General features: G+C 36.0%; 1 protein-coding gene across 10 annotated transcripts in view; it reads right to left on the minus strand.

Moving 5' to 3' along the window:
• Window positions 1–20,843, minus strand: part of RASAL2 (RAS protein activator like 2) — a 347,984-nt gene that overhangs the window by 85,955 nt on the left and 241,186 nt on the right. For 8 of the 10 annotated variants that reach the window (XM_038542405.1, XM_038542404.1, XM_038542403.1 and 5 more), the window contains one exon: window positions 1,180–1,286. In XM_038542405.1, coding sequence (XP_038398333.1) covers window positions 1,180–1,286 — 107 coding nt within the window. Of the gene's footprint in view, window positions 1–1,179; window positions 1,287–2,062; window positions 2,347–19,018; window positions 19,237–20,843 lie in introns of those variants that run through there. The other 2 variants (XM_038542407.1, XM_038542408.1) reach the window with 2 other exon arrangements.

The following is a 20,843-nucleotide window of genomic DNA, read 5'->3' on the forward strand; positions in this document are numbered from 1 at the left end:
AGTAACAGATAGATATCCATGAACTCTATAGATCATTGAAATACAATAAGGGGAAATATCTTGTTCTCAGCGTTAATAAACATAAACATAAAACATTCACTTTGGTTAATTTACAAATGAATGCCAACTTATATATCTCAAAATATCAGTTCAACTTAAAAAAGTCACCCAAACTTAAAAAAATGTATTGGAATACATAAATAAAGAATACAACATATTAACTTACAGAATTAAAAGAAAATAAGTCTTTTTTTTTCTCCAATAGAAAAGTCTACTTCTACTCTATACTGATTTCCTCTGTACCTACAATAATGACCAACCTCATGGCAGTAATTCTTTTCAAGTTTAAAAACAATACATTTTAATAAAACGATACACTTAGTCTCTTTCTTAAGTCAATAAACATAGAAAATGGATGAATCAAAATCTGGGTTACTCAGACTTATATCAAAAAGGTCCAAACTAGGACTGCAACTGGTGATTAGCTGACCTGATCACTTAGAGCCTCCTGATTTCAGCATTTAAGATTTAATACTGATTTCTTAGTACTGCCTCATCAGTTTAAGGAATATTTTAAACTGGGCTATTTCTTCCAGGGCATTTCTTAAGCACTTAGATGGTTATCTAAAAGATGGCTTAAGCAAAGCACAGGCCAGGTCTCAGGATTAGAACTCACAATTGTCTCTGATAATCTGCCATGCAACTTTATGAGTCCCACCATTTACTGTTTATATGAGTCCCATCATTCACTGATTATACTCTAGCCCAAGAAAAATAACACAAAATCCCAAAAAACTCCTCCCACTTGTTAAGAAAAAAAAATCTAACAGCATCTTTATGGAACGGTGACAGGTTTTCTTTAGTAACTTGATAAAAGGGCATCCTGCAAAGATTTGCACTCTATAGTTCAGAAGACTTTGAATTTAACATATTTTTTAATACATTTTAGAAATCTCCCATAAGTAAAAATAATTATTCGCTAAAATCTAATAAACCTGCTACTGAAAGTAGTGGAGGTTAACCACAGTTAATCTATGTAAGTTGATAACTCTGTCCTTTTAACTTCAGTATTATAAAGAAATTCTTGAGCAAAATGTTTTGATTCCTTAGTAACTGTCTCTAACTCCAAGAAGAAAGGAGAGAAAAATAAAATATCTTTCGGAGAAGAGGAGTACTTACTGGTACTTTGAAGGGTGAGGTATTTACAGTGTCCATGGAGTTGGGTTTCTCTGATGTACTGGTCCCTGAGATACTCCGTCTGCGTGGGGACCTTTCTGCCGGCACCTCTGCAAAAGAAGAAAAAAAAATGTCATAAAGACACCAAAATTTAGGATCTTTGACTAAACTGTAAATTAGTGGGATTCCCCCCCCCCACCACCACCACAAAAATAATCAGTTTGGTTTAAAGGTACATCACGTTCTATCTCCACATGATCAAGGGACAAGGGAGACCCGGTCACACTTAAGAAATCTGCTTTAGCATGACAGATTATAATTCTATCTGGGCACATAGAGAAAGTAAATTTTCTGGGCTATACTTAATATCTATAAATTCACTTACTATCTGCATCTCACAATGTATGGACCTACTTCTCAGTTTGTCAGCAATATAGGAGTTAATAGAATCCAAAGAAATTTTTGATATTCTTGTGAACAGCATACAGTCTAGTGTTGCACATGATTTGCTGGTGTCTGCACGAAGGTCAAAGTTCAGTTCCGTGCAGATAAGATGATTCACCAGACTGCAACCAAAGGGCCACGAGACAACCGAAAGCGGCTAGGATAAAATAACATATATGCCTATGCAGATATAAAAATAGATCAGCTTCTCCTTGTGCTGGCAAGATGACCTTACTAAGATCTTACTCTGGAATCCTAAACCTGTTCAAACTGACCTAACAAGCTTCGGATTCTGCAGATGAGGTGGTATTTTCTAATTTAGTTACTATACACTACATTAAGGTTACATTTAGACAATTTTTTCATAGTGATATAAATATATGCATATATATATATGCACATACACACGCACACACAGATGATAGATATACACATATTATACCTTTATCACAACTGCTTCCCATCTCCACTTCAACTGACAGACATATAGGAATCCAGCTTCTCAGATAACATTAGATAATCTCAACATGGACAAGGAAAAAAACACATCCTAAAAAAAGTACTCTGTATTATCTTCCAGATCTTAAAAAATAAGGAGTAAATCGTGACTCCGGAGACTGACATTTTGATTCCTGCTGCTCTCCCTTTAAAAGATAGATGCAGTTTAAACTTCCATTTCTGGCCTCCTGGCCCCTGGGATCCGTGCTACTTCCACTTAACAGAAAGCGTTTTTTCTCTCCCTCCCTCCCTGTGTCTTGCTCTTCCCCCTCCCTCTCTACAGCTTGCAGAGAGCAAGCGAGAAAGAAACACACAGGACTGCAGCTATTCAATCAATCGTTCCGACTGCACATCCTCATTAGTTACTTTCAGGCTATTAGCAGACGCCCAACCACTGCCTCCCCTCAGTTACAGAAAATTTCACTGTAGTGCACTAATCTGCAGCAAGAAAAAACATTTACTGAAATTTATATTCAGCTAGTGCCAAAAGGACACCATTTTACACAGACCTAGGAATGAACACAAATCAATCCCTCCTATGAAAATCCGATTGGAAGTGCTTACCCTATTACTACCTTTGCACGCTGGACACTGATTTTCTTTCCATGACTAAACAGATCCTCTGTGTGACATCTTGACCCGTAAAACATAAGCCAAATTGCAACATTCCTAATGACTGAGAGGTTGCCAACATAGCGTCTTACACGCCTGCAGTACAAGGAAGTCCCACGCTATCACTTTTAAAAATTACAACCAATAACTGTCTCTCAACTTCTCTCTAACCATCAGTGGTTAAATGAGCCTTAATGTACAAAGCCATTTTCTGAAGTAGGCACACACGACTTCTAAAAAAATGGCAGTATAATTAGTTAAAATTCAAGGCAATGGCACAAAGCCCCAATTTTAAACAAGTCAGCTTTGCAAAGCACACTGAACAACAAGACCTTCAGACTTTTTTGGAAGGTGACTTTAAAGAGTGATTATCCAAGTTAGGCATTTCTACTATATGGGGGGCAGGCTGGTAGGGAGATGGGCTGGTGAAGATAGATGAAAATCTCATCCTTCTTCTGATAATGACCTATAATTAGAAGATACATGAGATCGAATATTACAGTATAACATAGTTTAATCTCTGAATAATTGATGGAGAAACCAAACTAGGAGAAAATAAGTTCCATTAGCAAGAATAAAATGATCCAGTAAACAGTTTTCCTTAATTTGCAATGTTCTGGATAAGGAAAAAAATGGAAACTTATTTCCTCATTTTCTTTCAAATATCTAATTTTAGTTTTCAGGCATATGAACTCACTAAATAAATACACTTCCAGGCTTTTAACAATGTAAAATTATATTGGCTAAAATGAGCAGCCATATTTTAAACTCTAACAAATATGTTATTTGTTGTACTTCTTCCTCTTTTAGATTCTCTTTCTGCATCATGAAAAAAAAATCACAACTCTGGTATAGCTTAAAGAATACCACTGGGTTCAAAAAGAAGAAATTAAATTTTTCTTGAACTGCCACTAAGAGGGGAAAGAGGGAATAAGCTAAATCAACAAATGATGAGAGGTCTACACTTCTTTCTCAGCTCCCACAACAATGTAACTTATCTGCTGATGCACAAAAGGCCCTCTAATACCCAAGTTCTCTCATTTTCAGAAGATTCAGAACCATTTCAAAGCTGAGAGGATATATACCCCAAGCACCAATTGCCACGTACAACCAGGTAGCAGCATCAGCAAGGACCGAATTAACAGCTCGTTGGATTAGTCACAGGCAAGCCTGCATATTAAACTGGTCCAGCTACCTTTAACTTTAAATCTCCAGGCTGAAAGGAAAGCTGCTACTATGCTCTTAAAGCCACATTTCTGCTGAGTTAGAAAGAAAATCTATACTGGTTCCAGTAGACCAAAATTAGACAGCTCTCTTCCCTGCTCCCACTCATGCTACATATACCGCATTATTTTCACCCGCTGTAAAAATTGTTCCTTTCATAGTTATAATATTTAATTACAGTCATTTTAAAATATGCTAGCCCTCTAAGACTGAGATAGAGACTTATAATATTGTTTCAGTAAAGGTCTGAAACTGTCCTGTTCACTTTCTCATCCTCTAAAAATATTTTTCATCTTCAGATAGAAAGGCAAAAAAAGTTTTAAAATATAAAGAAATGATTAAGTTTTAAATTTATTTCATTTCCTTTACCATTGGATATGCACCAAGATGAGGTGACCACTTCTCTTAATAAAAGATAACCGGCAATACAGCTCCATGTGGAACATATACTGAACAAAGAGAACATCTGGGTGCTTTTCTTAGCATCTCTATCAACTATCTCTGTGATCTTGTGTAAGCCATCTCACCTTTTCTGCTCTGGTCTTCATTAATAAACTGGGATGTTCAGACCAACCAGAGATGAAGGCAAGATGAATGAATTTATATGCTTTGATGTAAAATTAGCTTTTTGGAAGAAAGGGGCTCTCTAAATCCAAAGTCTGGTATCATAACGTCATTTATTCTATGTAATACATATTTTTCTCTCCATTGATGTGCCTTCTTTGGAAAGTGTGGCAAAGAAATTGGCAGCTGGAGGTATAGGGACAAAAACACTTTTGGTGGAGGATGTGCTTGTCTTCTTCAACAGATAGAAGTCAACCTATGCCTTTAGAACCTTATAGTTGTATTGTTCATGGCCTTAATTCACTTATCAGGAAGCAAATGTCAAAAGATATTTCAAGGAGGACAAAAAAATAGGACAGTGTAAAAGAGATGAAGAGTTGTAGTAATTCCACTATGGTAATCATAGTGAATGGGTAGTTGCTTGAGAAGATGAGCTGTGGAAGTCATCCTCGTATTTATTAGGGAAGAACGCTACAGGCAGAGGGAAGCCAATATGAAGCTTCTAGGGTCAGGTGCAGCATGGAGGCCAGTACAACTGGTGTGAGTAGAACAAAGAGTAGCAGAAAGTCCGAGACTGGGGTAAGTGTGCTCAGGCCACGTAAGCTCTGTAGACCTATGCGTCAAGACTTGAGCTTTTCACTCTGACGTGAAAAACTACCTGGTCAAACATACTTCACCAAAAGGTACAAATCACACAGAAACCTTATGGGAATATACTGTCACTTTCTTAATTATTTTCTTTTCAGGATTTTGAATAATGACTGTGACTAAAATAATTCTGGAATATTACTATGTTTGGAAAGAGAGTAAAGGTTAATATACTTATCATATTAACTGAGGGTTAGGTTCCAAAAACCTCTGAAAATATCTTAAATGAGAAAGGTATCTGTTATGCCTGTTATCATTATGGCCAAATATTGATAAGCATCAAGTGCATTTATTTTTGTTCAAGCACATTTAGCTGAAGTTTATATACCATCATGTCATATATGCATGCTTAACATGCTTAACATAAATAACAGGACTCAAATGTCATTAATTCTGATAAGGTCTGCCACTCTTAGGATGAGTTACCATCATTAAGGAATGATACAAAATACTTTCTCTAGAGATAAAAAAAAAGATGTACTATAAAAGTTATTTAGGCACTACTTTGAGGCAGAAGTATTTTTATGATAATTTTAGTGATTACTGAGTCTTTGCTTTGTGCTAAGTGTTGGATGTGGAATTTATCTTTCTTAATCCTTGGGGCAGCCCTTTAGGTAGTAACGATTATTAATTTCTTGGATGAATGTGGGGGCCAAGTTTCAAAGAAAAAAATACTACTTACCAATGTGAAAGTAATTTCAGAAATTCAATACAAAAGAACAAAATGTAGAAAGACAAAGTTTTAAATTGGAGGACAATGATGTAAAGAACCAAAATATCCTTCTTATAGCAAAATTTTCTAGTTACGACAGATCAGAAAACCATTATATGCTCATGAGTGCAGTGTGGCATATATAGTATGCCTGAATACTTCCCATGAATGGCAACCCAAGCCAATTCCTAGTAATTCTGTGTACAGAATTATAAAACATGAATGAACGTGAATGCTCTGCCAATTGCAATTATTCAGAAGCCCCTTTAATATTTTTGTATTATATTTAGGAAACAAGTGTTCTAATATTCTTAAAAGGGGAATTCTTCAGTTCACTTCAAAAACCTTTTTAAAAATCAATAACATTCCAACAAAGCATGACAGAAAATTGAATACACACCAAACTGTGTTCATGCACCCATTCATGTCAGTGAAATCTCAGGGTGCTGCTGTGAATCAGCCTGCTTCACTCTCATCTGTTTGCCTTTACATTGTGTAAATGATGACAATAAATAAGACAGGATATCAGTGGCTCAAGTTATTAATGAATAAAATAAGCAAATAACTTAACTCTTTATGCTATAAATTCTAAATTAGGAGAATTCCTTTTCCACAGGAGCAGAGAAGACATTTAAGGAACTGAATGGGAAGAAAGAGCAGTATTAGGCAATAGATGTGTACGGATTCAGTAAAAAAGGACCTCAAAAACAAATGGCAAAAGGTGAAAGAGAAAAGGCTTCATGAAAATGGGATTGTATGTTTTGCTGTTGGACTCCTCAAGGCAATGGGATCTTAAAGATCTGGGTAGAGAACCATTTTGTAAAGGAAAAGTGACAAGAATGAAGAGAAGAAAATTACTGACTGCATTTATATAGTTGCCAATACCATAGTGCCTGGGCGTTTTATGGACTTCATCTACCTGCTTTCCAGTAGGACATTTTCTGCTGTCTCTTGTTTTTACAGCTTGAAAGCTTATGTACTGACAGTCACTACCATTTAGCTGCTCTGAAATACAAATCCCCAGAGTCACTTTAATATATCCAATTGGTATCACTGAGACTGTAGTACCTCACTCAAACAAGCAGACCTTTCAAGTTGGCATGCCCTCAACACTTACTTCAATCTGAACAAATTGGTGCTAAGTACACAAATGTGGTGAATTTTCAGAAAGTAAAGCCATTCAGTCTCCCCACCTTTTCCTTACTTCAGCAAATTTATTCTCTATTATTTTAAGATTTTCTTCTTACTATTATAATAGGAAAATGGATTTCTCTCTGTTCAAGGAGTCTGGACACCCACAAGTATTCCATTTCTTCATATGATGACATTGGATGGGATAGCAGAGAACAGGTTTTGTACAAATAGCAGTCTCGACCAGAAAGGCTAAAAAAACAGCTCAGGGATGTTTACATGGTAACTTAAGTTTCTAATACAAAGTGTATCTCTGGTTCTTAGTGATAACCACCAGGAATCTTAATAATAATGATAAAAACATAATAACGAGGATACCTGCAACACCAACTACCATTTATGATTATTACATGCTAAGTGTTTTATAGGAGTTATCTCTTCCATTGTCACATCAATTCTCTGGAACAGGGACTATCACCTTTATTTATAGATAAGGAAAGAAAAAGAGGTTCTATTACTCTGTCCATGTTTGCACAGCTGGTAAAGGGCAGAATCAGGACTGGAACTCACACGGTCTGGTTCTAGAGTCTGTACTTTTAATTATCATGCATGCTATCCTGTTCTCCTACTGTTTTATATAATGGGCTGTAATGGAGAAGAAATAAATAATCATGGAGACTCCTATTTTCTTCTTCCTAAAAAAACCCTCAAAGAACTTTAACAATATGCACACTTCGTATTTTAAAGAGAATTAAATCACTTAGCATTATATTATTGTGCTGAGCACTGAGTAATGCATAGAATCGCTGAAGCTAATATGACAATGTACGTTAATTATCCTTAAATTAAAAAAAATGTGTTATCATATTGCAGTCCACTTAACCAGTGATTTGCCAACCTGGCTATGAATTGAAATCAGCTGTGGAGCTTTTAATCAAACACAGGTGCCTGTGTTTGAATCACAACCTCTGAGGGAGGGGAGGGGATAGCCTACTCATAAGCATTAAAAAAAAAAAAACCTCTCTAGGTAAATCTAATAAGTATTTTTTTTTTTTACTTAAAAAAAAAATTTTTTTTTAACTTGGTTCCAGGAGTGCCTGGGTGGCTCAGTCTGTTTAGTGTCTGACTCTTGATTTCGGCTCAGGTCCTGGGATCAGGCCTGGAGTCCAGCTCCGTGTTTAACACACAGAGTCTGAGGTTCTCTCTCCCTCTGCCCCTCACCTCACTCATACACACTTTCCCTCTCTCAAATCAGTCAATCAATAAATAAAATCTTAAAAAACAACAACAAAAAACACTAGGCTCCATGCCCAATGTGGGACTGGAACTTACAACCCTGGGATCAAGTGTCAGATGCACTACCAACTGAGACATCCAGGTGCCCTTGAAATTCTTTTTTTAAATTGAGGGGTAACTGACATACAGATGATACTGATTTCAGATGTACAACATAATAACTCAGTATTCGTATACACTGTGAAATGATCACTACACTAACTCTAGTTAACATTTCTCATCATGCATGTACAATTTAAAAAAAAGAAATCACACTCTTTAAGGGATAATTTGTTGCAAAAAAAGCCCATCAAAGATTGCATTTCCTGAAACAGGAAACAACCTATAAAAAATAACTACTACTGATTCCTTAAATTAAAAATTAAAAGCCCTCCAAAAAATAACCTACCTTTGTGGGGGGGTGGAGTAGATGGAGCACAGATGATTTTTAAAAACCAGTTTTTTGTAAGTTAAACCAGTTATTTGTAAGTAACTTTTTTTTTTTTTTTTTTTTAATGATAGTCACAGAGGGGGGGGGGGGCAGAGACATAGGCAGAGGGAGAAGCAGGCTCCATGCACCGGGAGCCCAATGTGGGATTCGATCCTGGGTCTCCGGGATCACACCCTGGGCCAAAGGCAGGCGCCAAACTGCTGCACCACCCAGGGATCCCTGTAAGTAACTTTTAAGGCAGTGAACAATCTCTGTATGATACTGTAGTGATGGATGCATGTCATTAGACATTTGTCCAAGGATGTTACAATATCAAAAATGAACCCTGGGGCATCTGGGTGGCTCAGTGGTTGAGCATCTGCCTTTGGCTCAGGGGTCCTGGGATGGAGCCTGCTTCTCCTTCTGCTGTCTCTGCCTCTCTGGGTCTCTCATGAATAAATAAATATTTTAAAAAAATAAACCCTAATGTAAACTATGGACTTTGGGTGATTATAATGTGTCAATGCAGATTCATCAACTGTAACCAATGTACTATTCTGGTTGAGGATATTGGAATGGGGGAGGGCGTGTATGTGTGGGGATAAGGATATATGAGAAGTCTTTTAATTTTGCTATGAACCTAAAACTGCCCTAAAAGAATAAAGTATTAAAAAATAAATAAAACAAAATCCTGTCTTTCTATCCTCCTAAAGTAATCTTCAGTACACGAGAGATAACTACTTAGGCCAATTCTATGAGACAAAGATAGATAAATAGCATTAAGATCTTAGGTTTTACAAAGAATAATCTTTAAATATGAAAACATTGTTCAGCATTAAATGACGTTTTTGAGCATTTCAAACCAGTTATTTGTAAAACTTTCTTAATCTCACAGCTTCATTTTGATGAAAAATATTTTATGTTCAACTCTGGAAGGTACTATATCTTCTAACTTTACAGAGTTGTAAGAACTTTAAGCTTTTCTATAACCAATGTAACATGTTCTCATTATTGGTACATTTCATATATAATTGTAGGTATAATCTTTGATTTATTCATACTGTGATTTCAGTATTCATTTTTAAAATCTTAAAAAAATATATTTGGTCCTTGATTACACCAGGGTCTTTTAAGACTGGTTTGTGATATTTAAGAAACAAAACAGAGGATTATAGGGGCAGGGAGGGAAAAATTAAACAAAATGAAATCAGAGAGGGAGACAAACCATAAGAGACTCTTAACCATAGGAAACAAACTGAGGATGCTGGAGGGGAGGTGGGTGAGGAGGATAGATAACCAGGGGATGGGCATTAAGGAGGGCATGTGATGTAATAAGCCGTGGGTGTTATATGCAACTGATGAACCATTGAACTCTAACCTCTGAAACTAATAATACACTATATGTTAATTCACTGAATTTAAATTAATTTTTTAAAAAAGACTAGTTCTCAATACTTTCAGTATTGAGAAGTATTGAAAGCACAAATATTTGGCCTCTAATATAAAGACAAGAACTTACTCATACTGAGGACCAAGTATACATACAGCACTGTACAAAAACAAAAAGTGTTTACATTGGACATCGCTTCTTAGTGAAAGTATCAGAAAAAGCAGAAGCCTGTGATGTTGATTTGTACTCATTAGGCCACCAACACTGCCAAGTCTCTTTTCAAAATGTCTGTTGGCTTTATTTAGTCCCCTTTATCCATCACCCTAGTCCCGGACTTTATCTTCTCATGCAGATCATGGCAAGGTTGTCCTAACTGATCTCTCTGACTTCTTTCTCTGCTGAAAGCTATCCTGCTCTCCATTAACAGATTAGTCTCCCTAAAACATTACTTTCTTGGTGTAATTACCTTCCTAGAGATCTTTAGACAGTCAGGCATGGGGAAAAAAACCACCTGGCCCCACCTTTCACAGTCACTCTTCTGTCAACACTCTCCAACAAATTGCCTTAGACAGATGATCTTTGATCTCAAACTGGCCATATTCATTCCCCTGCATGTTTGCTAATGGTTTCCATCTATCTGCCAGATCTTAGGTGACCTTCAATAGCAATGTTAGTTCATCTACTTCCATAAAACCAGTTCTCATTATTGACATTTTTTTGATTTCCAATTAATACGTTCGTAGAAGTTGAAATTACTTGATTATATGTTCTTCAGTTTCAGGTAACAAACTGCATTCCTGCTCAGTACAGTGTTCTGCAACTGCTGTCTTTGAATAAAGTTTGAATAATGCAAGATTTCAATAATGGTGATCTCTGCCTCAATTTTTAAATAAAACAAATTTTAGTAAATAGAATTCTCTCCATTTTAAATTTGTCTCCTACAATGTTCTCATAAACCATCTGCACCAATTCTTGCTTGTTTGCAGGGAGTATTAAAACAGAATAAAAGATAATGATTACAAATTTTAACACCTAAAAAATAGTTCAGCATAGTCTGAACACCTTTTTTATCCTCCTTTAATAAACACACTGGCTCATAGAGAATTACCATTTTTTGTTATGTTTAAGTGGTGAAGTATTTTGTATACAATTTCACATGGTTGAATTTAATATGTAGTAAAATTATTAATAAATGTTCTAGTTATTTCTAAATAACATATGGAATTAAAGTGAACCCATTAAGTTAAGCTTAAGAATAACTTTTTTTATGTTTATTAATTTGAATCTTCAGATATAATTGAAATTTTTATAAAGAAGCTTCATGATAGCTTAGGTTTAAAAGTTTCGAGGTTTTATGGGATCCCTGAGTGGCTCAGTGGTTTAGCGCCTGCCTTCAGCCCAGGGTGTGATCCTGGAGACCTAGGATCAAGTCCCACGTCGGGATCCCTGCATGGAGCCTGCTTCTCCCTCTGCCTGTGTTTCTGCCTCTCTCTCTCACTCTCTGTGTCTCTCATGAATAAGTAAATAAAATTTTTTTTAAAAAGTTTTGAGGTTTTTCCTTCCATGCAACATCCTTTTTGAGATCTCACAAATTTCCAGGTTCTTAAGAAGCACATGTAAATGTAATAAGGTTTAAGTCTTCATATCTTCTTATTCATTTCCATTTTCCTTAGATATCTGTTCAGCTTGGTTTTCTTAAATTTTTTATTTGCACATACCTTTTAGGAAAATTTTATTTTATGGGGGGGCGGGGGGAGAAGGAGTGGGAGAGAAAGAATCTTAATCTTAAAAGAAAAGAATCTTAGCAGGCTCCTTGCCCAGCACAGAGCTCCATACAGGCTCACAACTCTGGCATCATGACCTGAGCCAAAATCAAGAGTTGGACACTAAACAGACTGAGCCACCCAGTTTCCCTAAGAAGATGGATATTTTACAGAAAGATGTAATTTATTAAATTGACTATGGAAGAATATAAGCAGGCTTGTAACTTATAACCATGAAAGAAATTGAATCAGTATCTTAAAATCAACCACTTATTATGGTTTGATTTCTTATGTAGCTTGACTTCTGAAAAAGAATAAATGTTGGATTACACTTGCATTAGTGTTTCTAATCAGTGACAATTCGGTTTTTCATCAGAAATGAATAAATTGACATCCTGATATCTAAATTAAAAAAGCAGCAAAAAAATCCTAAGAGTCATGCTAACCCCTAAGCATGGCAGTTGAATTCCTATTGAGTCTAACAGGTGGGAACATTGGTATTTAAAGTCTTACATCCTTTATTTAGAGGATTTCCTTAGAAAAAGAGAAAAAAAAAAGTTCTTTCAAAAATTTTCCTGAAAGGAATGTCTTCTCAAATTTTTGTGGATAGGGGATCCCTGGGTGGTGCAGCGGTTTAGCGCCTGCCTTTGGCCCAGGGCATGATCCTGGAGACCTGGGATCGAATCCCACATCGGGTTCCCAGTGCATGGAGCCTGCTTCTCCCTCTGCCTGTGTCTCTGCCTCTCTCTCTCTCTCTCTCTCTCTCTCTCTCTGTGACTATCATAAAAAAAAAAAAAATTTTTTTGTGGATAGGATTTATCAGTTTCTCCTTATATTTCTGTCCATTTTTGCCTTATAAATTTTGAGACTGTTACTGGATACAATGTAAGATTGTTGTATCTTTCTAGCAATTTCTACATTTTATCTTTATGTAGTGACCTCCTTTATTCCTACTAATGGTTTTTGACATAAAGCTCCATTTTATCTTGTTTTCATGGAGATGCTAGCTTTTATTTGCCAAAGATATCTTTTCCTAAACTTTTTACTTTTAATCCTTCTGGGTCTGTCTTTATGTCTTTTTCATTTGCAACATTAGTAAAGAAATGGAGTCTGGCTATCTTTACCTTTTAACATTTTCAATATTGTGTTTTCTGATATAGTTAGATTTTATTTCTATTATCTTACTATGTTTTTCTATTCACATTTTAAAATGCTTTTTTCCTGATTTTCTGTCTGCTCAGATTGATCAAGTTTTAAAAATTCATTTTCTTCTCTACTGCTTTTGAAATCATGCACTCTATTTTCATTCTTTTAATAGCTGTCCTTACCATTTTAACACATATATTTAAAGCCTAATGCTAATCTTGATTTCTATCCTTCTCTTGAATAATTCAATGATCTTAAAAAACTTCAGTTCCAATTATCCCCTTCCTATCTAACATCAATATTGTTGTACACAATTTTACTTTTACCTTATCAGAACTGTGGTTATAAATTCCCAGGGATTTTTACCCTCTTCCCTCCCTGACCAGTAGTCCAGTCTAAGATAAGTAAGATTCGTGAATGAGCAGATTCTTTTCTTATTTTCAGTCATCAAGAGATCTAGTTGTATAAGGAACAATGGGATGAGGATTTTGGTTCTTTTTTTTTTTTTTTTTTTTTTAAGTTTTATTTATTTAAGCAATATCCACACCCAGTGTGGGGCTCAAACTCAGGACCCAGAGATAAAGACTTGCATGCTTCTCCGACTGAGCTAGCTAGGTGCCCTGAGACTTTCCATTCTAATTTTTCACTTTGGCCCCTAGGCTCATGTCCTATCTTGTGGCTATTAAAACTTAACATTCTGGGGATCCCTGGGTGGCGCAGCGGTTTGGCGCCTGCCTTTGGCCCAGGGCGCGATCCTGGAGACTCGGGATCGAATCCCACGTCGGGCTCCCGGTGCATGGAGCCTGTTTCTCTCTCTGCCTGTGTCTCTGCCTCTCTCTCTCTCTCTGTGTGACTATCATAAGTAAAAAAAAAAAAAAAAAAAAAAAAAAAAAATTAAAAAAAATAAAATAAAATAAAACTTAACATTCTGGAATTCTAAGATTGGCAAATACCCCCAGGACAATTTACTACCTGGATATTTATTTTTTCTCTTCCAGGGGATTTCCTTTCTTTCCTAAGAAGAGGTCAACTAGGCAGTCTAAAAATATTTGTTTCATTAATATGACATTTCTAGTTGTTTCTGTGTTTTCAGGATATCTGCCATTTTTCCAGAGATGAGAGTTTTAAATTTTGAATATGCTTTCCCCTTGAGGTTAGGTGTGATTTTAGGAATCAGGTAATAGCTACCAATACCAAATAATTAACTGTAGTAAGTAGGGTCATTTAGAAGCTTAAAAATATTTAGGTTTTACCAAAATTATAATCTTCTTTTATAGAATGATTATATCACTTAAATAACTTCACTTAATGAAAAAATCACTTAAATTTAGTTTAGAAAATGCAAAGTAGTACAAAATATTTGAGTATTTTCCTGCTTATTCTAGAATTTGGAAAACACAATTACAACCTACTGAAATCATTGCAAATGCTACCAACGTCCCTTAAATGGTACTTGCAGATCTGAGAATAGAGAACAGTGTAGAAAAAGGGTAGCTCTGACAGAGTAATTTGGGTAATTGTGAAAATGGCTGAATCTCAAACTTTTGAGTATCTGAATAACATTTATTCATTCAAAAAAATTTATTTACTAAGTACCTCTTCAGTGTTATTCTAGAAGATGCCAAATTATTAAGGGAAAATCCCTACCTTTCAGAAACAGGGGAGTGCTAGGTGGGTACACAATTAACTAACTGCAATGCAAGACTGGGTGAGTTAAATGCCATAAGATTAATACCATAGCAGTTATCTCCTTCATCTTCCCTATTTTCCACTGCTAAATCCCTACAAGCAACTTTGATTCCTGTATGAGTTTCTCCTTTCAAAAGGTTAACTCTGTGCTCTTAAATGCCACACTCACTTTCAAACTCATAAACGATTTTGTGCCCTTAGTTATTTTAATATATTTTAATAGGTTCAATATCTTGCTCTCTACCAAAAATACGTACAAGTCTCCCCAATTTTTAAAAAAGGCACTTTTCCTTTTTATTAGTCACAGATTTCTCCAGGTAAGAGATGTAGCCTGTAGCTTTCACTGTCTCATCATCTGCTGTCTTTCTCAATATTATAAAATCTAACTTCTCTTCCTTCAACTCTAATGAATGAAATAGAACTGATAATTTCACAAGTTACCAAAAGTCTCCTAATTAAAAAAAAAAAGTCTCCTAATTACCAAATCCAGTGGTCATTTCTGACTTCTTTTTGTCTTTTATAACCACTGACATTGCTGGCCTTTTTCTACCTTAGCACTTGTACCACACACCATATCATCCTGGCTTTCCACCTACCTTTATGATCATTCCCTCTGGATCTCCTCTTCCTCTCTACCCCACCCCCACCCCACTCTCCCAACTAGTGTTCTTCAAGGTTCAGTTCCTGACCTCGGTTTTTTTCTTGACAGTTTCTCAATAGTAGGTCACTCACAGATGCTAAGCTTGAACTATCTTTCTTCTCTAGATGGTTCCCAAATGTCGCTCTCTACCTGTGACTTCATGTCCAATAATTAGAACTATATTTCTATCTGAATATGTACTAGCCACCTCAAACTCAATAGATCTAAACAGAACTCATCTTCTTCCCTAAAAAACTGACTCCCTTTCCCAACTTTTCAATTTCTGTTAATAGCACCACCATCTTCCCAAATTCAAAATAGTCTTTATTTTCTCTCCCATTCTGCCAATCTGTCAGCAATTCTGTTGATACAGTCTTTGAAATCTCGCCATCTTTTCATCTCAGTTTTTGATATTCGGTACATAAATATTCCTCTCCACCTGGAGTGTACTGGGTGCTGAAAAGACAGAGGACTGGGCCCCTGTTTTGAAGGCATTCACAATCTAGTTTTAATAACAAATAAGGAAACCACTAATAATACCATAGGGAGTTAAGTGTTAAAATAGAAGCACTTAGTCCATATCTGGACTTCTCTCTAATAGCTTTCAAAAAGGTTTAACTGCTTCGGGTCTTGTCCCCCTGTTTAGACATTTTCACATATGTCTTCCTAAGAAATTATTTTAGTCACATTTTTTTCTTACTCAATAATCTTTAATTCTTTCCAACTGCTTTCCAGATAAAGCTGTTACTCAATAGATTGTCATGAAAGGTCCTACCCAGCCAGCCACCAAACATCCTTCACATATTGTCTCTTATCACTACTTTACATGAACTTCCCATTCCTTTCAAATCAGTTTTTTTCATTAGACATGAACATAATTTAATATTCCTCATGACACTCCTTCCATACAGAAAACTACATTTCTATAAAAATCTACTCTATCTTTTAAGATTCAGATTAAATCCTATCTGTAAAGCAATTTTCAGTGTTCCTAATTGAAAATGATACCTCCCTTCTTCAAATTTCCAAGGCAATTTTTGCCTAGATAAATCATTTCACAATCAAGTACTACTTTATTTTCTCCGTTGTTGTCTTGAATTATTGTTAAGTCTGTCTCACTTAACTGTACACAGTTCGTGTTTTTCTCCCCAACCAAATTCTACATTTCTCACAAACAGCTTTATCTTATACCTCTTTGTATCTAGCCATAGTACCTAGCACAATATTTTGTTCATGAGCAAGATCCAAAATAGGGGCAAGGTTACGAAAGTTCAATTTGGATGAAGGCACACTGCTGACAGAAGAAATAACGTGTGCGAAGGTAGCAAAGGGCAATGTTTGTGTGTAAGATATAGAAAGTTAATCCATTTGGTGGAGTGAAGGGCTTCTTTGCCCCTCCCTCAAAAGAATATTGGAATGTCAAACAGAAGGGCCAGAATAAGTTCCGCATAAGATGTCTTGACTTCATCTGATAGGTGAGAAGGGAGCCATGGAAGGTTTTTGAGTAGAATAATGTACAGCACAGTTTTATGAAGTTGCATCAAACCAGCATTGCACTAAATCAACGGGAAGGCCTGAACATTAGTTAAGTGGCTATTGTTCAAAAGTGAAGTAGTAAAGCCCAACCAACACAAAGTACTTTCCTTTCGTCTCCTCTTTGAGAGAAACCTTTCCTTAGGAAAAGAAAGCATAGTTTAATAGGTTCTCTGACATGACTCTTTTGGTTCCATTCATCCTAGATTCACCATAAAGTAGATTCAGGTTTCTTATTTTTCTTTTGGCATCTTCACTGGGAAAAGCATGTTGTAATTAATGGTAATTATATTAGCAAATGACATAAAAGCTTTGCTTAATCCTCAAGCTATTATAAGCTATATCTAGGATAGTTTTCCTCCTAGTTCCTCTGGAAGAACTTAGTAAATTCCTGTTTATCCACAGACAGAAGTGTTTGCTACCCATGGTCTGGAAACCTCCCAAATAAGAGCAGGAGTTACATAGCTGTCTACTCTCTCAGCAACTAAACTTATTGTGGCCCTTGAGCAGCATCATGACTGACTTCCCTGTGTTTTATCTATTACAAATGCTAAGGTTTCCTTCTATTAGTTGGATAATTTATAGGAATTCGCATTTTTCTTCTAAGCATGTTCTAACATCGTGTGTCTTTATCACCTCCATTTGTGAATAAAGAGGAATTCATTAACTCTCCTAAACAGAGGATGGGAGTGGGGATAGGGCATAAATTGTAGTCACCTTTTATTTGCCCAACTCTATGTATTTGACTGATTTCTTTTTAGACATAATGGAGGTAAATAGCCAAAAAAAGAAGTAAATTAATCTTAAGGCTAGATAATTAGAATACAGAAAAATATCATGCAAGAGCAAGGGAAAGATGTTTAGTGATGACTCTACCTTCCTTTCCCATGATGCAATAGGGTTTAAGTGGTTGGTTTTACTTAGGGATATTTGTATTTGCTTTTCTTCACTGATGTTTCTCGGTGTATGTGGAGGGGAGAGGAATGGGAAGCAAGTAGAATAGGATAGGCTTTAGAGAAATGAGGATAAGAGGTACACATATTTCTTAAAGTCACCCAAATACCCAAGGTAAGTGAGGCTATGATAAACAAATTAACAGCAGCATTGATATCAAAATATATATACCTGAGTCTTTACAGAATTAGAAAAGATCTGATTAGGATGACCCTTTATACCTAAACTGCATGAAAAAAAGAAATCATTTATAGAACGTTTAGATTGACAACATAATTGAATTAAATAAAACAAAACAAAGTCATGCTAAATATAATTTAAAAAATTTTAAAGATAGATGCCCTTTAGAATGGTAGAAGATTATTCTTAGGTTATAGGTAATACTCATGAAGAATAAATTAGAAGACCATAAATTGTGCCCACTTATAATAAAGGTATATCTGTATTTAGTGAAATATAAGACAAATCAAATTTATAAAAAATAATTTCAAGGCAATTATTAATCTAACAAAAGTGTTCACAAATAGGATTTGTGTATCAAGCTCTCCTATTGCACTGATGACACAAATGGATTTATAACCTAACTTTCTTATGAATTTATTATATCAATAATTCCATGATCAATAGTTGCTTTCTTCAGAAATCTATTAGAAAACATCCATAAATGGGAAGTTTAAATGACAGCTGGTCTATGTGTCCTATTTTATATACTCAGTAGAAATCTTCTATATGAACATTACAAATATTTCACACCTTGCAGAAAAGCTACTTCTCAATCCATATGTTGGCTTTTCTTGCACACAAAGCCTATTGCCACTCTTACAAGGCAAGCCTTATTATCATTGTACTAAGAGGTATAGTAAAACAATAATATATTTTGGCTGGTAGAAGTTGTCTGAATACCATGAACAGCTGACCGGATGACATAGTAAGCTTTGCCCAGAGCTAGAACTCTTTGTTAAAGCAAAGCAAACTGTCTCTTATTTCTCACAGGCAATGTTGGTGACCCTCTTTCTCTATACATAAACAAACCTTGAAAAGCAAACAACTTAAACATATCCTCTTAATTCCTCTACCCCGTTTTAAAAATACAAAAGTGGATTTTAGAGAATTTGGGGGTCTTACTCCCCCAAAGTAAGAGAAGTTCAGACAAGAAACGGTTAAAAGAACAAGCGGAGCCCTACCGTACCCAGAAATGACAGAAGGCTCTTCTCCTCTTCCGTGCTACTATCCAGCCACTCGGCCACATCACCGGGGGAAAGGAGACTCATTCTCCAGCCAGAAAACTTTTCCATACAGAACACAATTACTGAATGATGGAATGGGAAAAGAAAGATACAAAGACTAAATTCTTGGGGGTCCAACACTTAAATTGCTGGCTAGGCTGTAATGATGAAAGAGCAAATGTGATCCTCCCTCCACTCTGAATTCTGTCTCTGTGACATCAATCTAACACAACGGGGGGGAGGGGGAAGGAAACAGAGGGTTAAAAGAGGGTGACAGAAGAGGAGGGAAGGGAGATTTGTCCTTCTGTCTCTTAGTGTTAAGCTTCAGCCTGAAAGAGAAGCCAGGATAAAATTGAATAATGATTTGTGTTTAATGACAGGAGAAAGCAAAGGAAAATAAAGAACGATACTCAAAGAAAAAGAAACAGGTTCCTACACTGAAGCAGCTTAGATAACCAGACAGCACAATAGCTAATCAGTTAAGTAAAGCATATCATCAAACAAAAACAAAGGCAAAAGAACAAATTCAGCATTTTGTTTTGTTCCGAGAAGAAAGGTTTTCAAATTTCCTTTCAGTCACCCAGAGAGAACTGCAGCCCCCTAGCCCCTTCCTGCTTTAGCTATTTCAACAGCATCTCAGCCCCCTTTGCGAAGATTTCCTGCAAGCAAAGGCAGGTTGATAAATCTGTGAATAGGAAGCTCTCATCCCTCCTTTCTTCTCCTCCTCCTCCATTCCTCCCCCCACCTCGCATGGCGACGGCATTGATCGACAATAATGGAATCTGTAACTGACTGCCAACAGCAACATTAAGGATATTACAAGTCCACTTCATAAGAATTCGAGCTGGTGGTCGGAACTTGGGGGCAACTCTGGGCTTCTAGTCAATAGCTGTCTTTCTTAGCGAGAAAGAAAAGGGGCGGGAGGAGGGATGGGGGTAGAAGAGGGAGAGAGGGAGAATAGGACAGAAGGCTGAAATCTGAAAGAAGTCAGAGAAGTGAGCTAGTTGGGCTGAAGGTTCAAAGATCCACCAATGAAGGTAATGACTGTCCTTCAACTCCTGTCACTTACACTGTCAATTGTGAAGGAGTCCGAAACAGATGGATTTTTAAACATGAATTATATTATATATTACATGCTTGGATTTAAGATTATTTCACAGGCTTACACCTCATTAATAGGTAGAGAGAAATCAAACTGTAGAGGTATTTTCAGAGACCCATAAATCACTAATATCCCTGTTCTCTGGAGATTGATTAGGTTTGCTATGAGAAAACAACACTCTTAAAAAGCTGAATTTTCCCCTGCATTAGCACCACATTAGCTGTGTTCCCAATGATCTACTTTCTTTTGATTCTAGCAGTCTGCCTTTAGTGAGAGAATTCTCACTGCTTAAGAGTTATAAACTCAAAATATCCTGAATCCAGACACTCCTATCCATGTTGACTTCATTGTTCTTCATATGGACTCCAGTTAACTCTAAGTTTCGTGAGGACACAGACCATGGCTAGAACAGTATCTGGCACTTAGAAGGTCTTCATTTAATATTTACTGAAGTTTTGTTTAGCTACTGTAAAAGTTTTAATAGCTTCAGGAAATATCAGGCTCAATATTTTATGATCTTTTTTTTAAATTTGTCATTTTGACACACAGCAACTTAAAAGTAATTCTAGAAATATTATCAATTGAGAAGACAGAAAATGTAAAAAATAAAAAGGTATTTTGAATTCATCATGTTTAAATAAATCCATAATTTATTATTCAAAATAATTACATAAAACTGAAAGGTA

This window comes from Canis lupus, chromosome 7 (assembly GCF_011100685.1).
Source record: "Canis lupus familiaris isolate Mischka breed German Shepherd chromosome 7, alternate assembly UU_Cfam_GSD_1.0, whole genome shotgun sequence".
In the NCBI taxonomy this organism is placed as follows: Eukaryota; Metazoa; Chordata; class Mammalia; order Carnivora; family Canidae; genus Canis; species Canis lupus.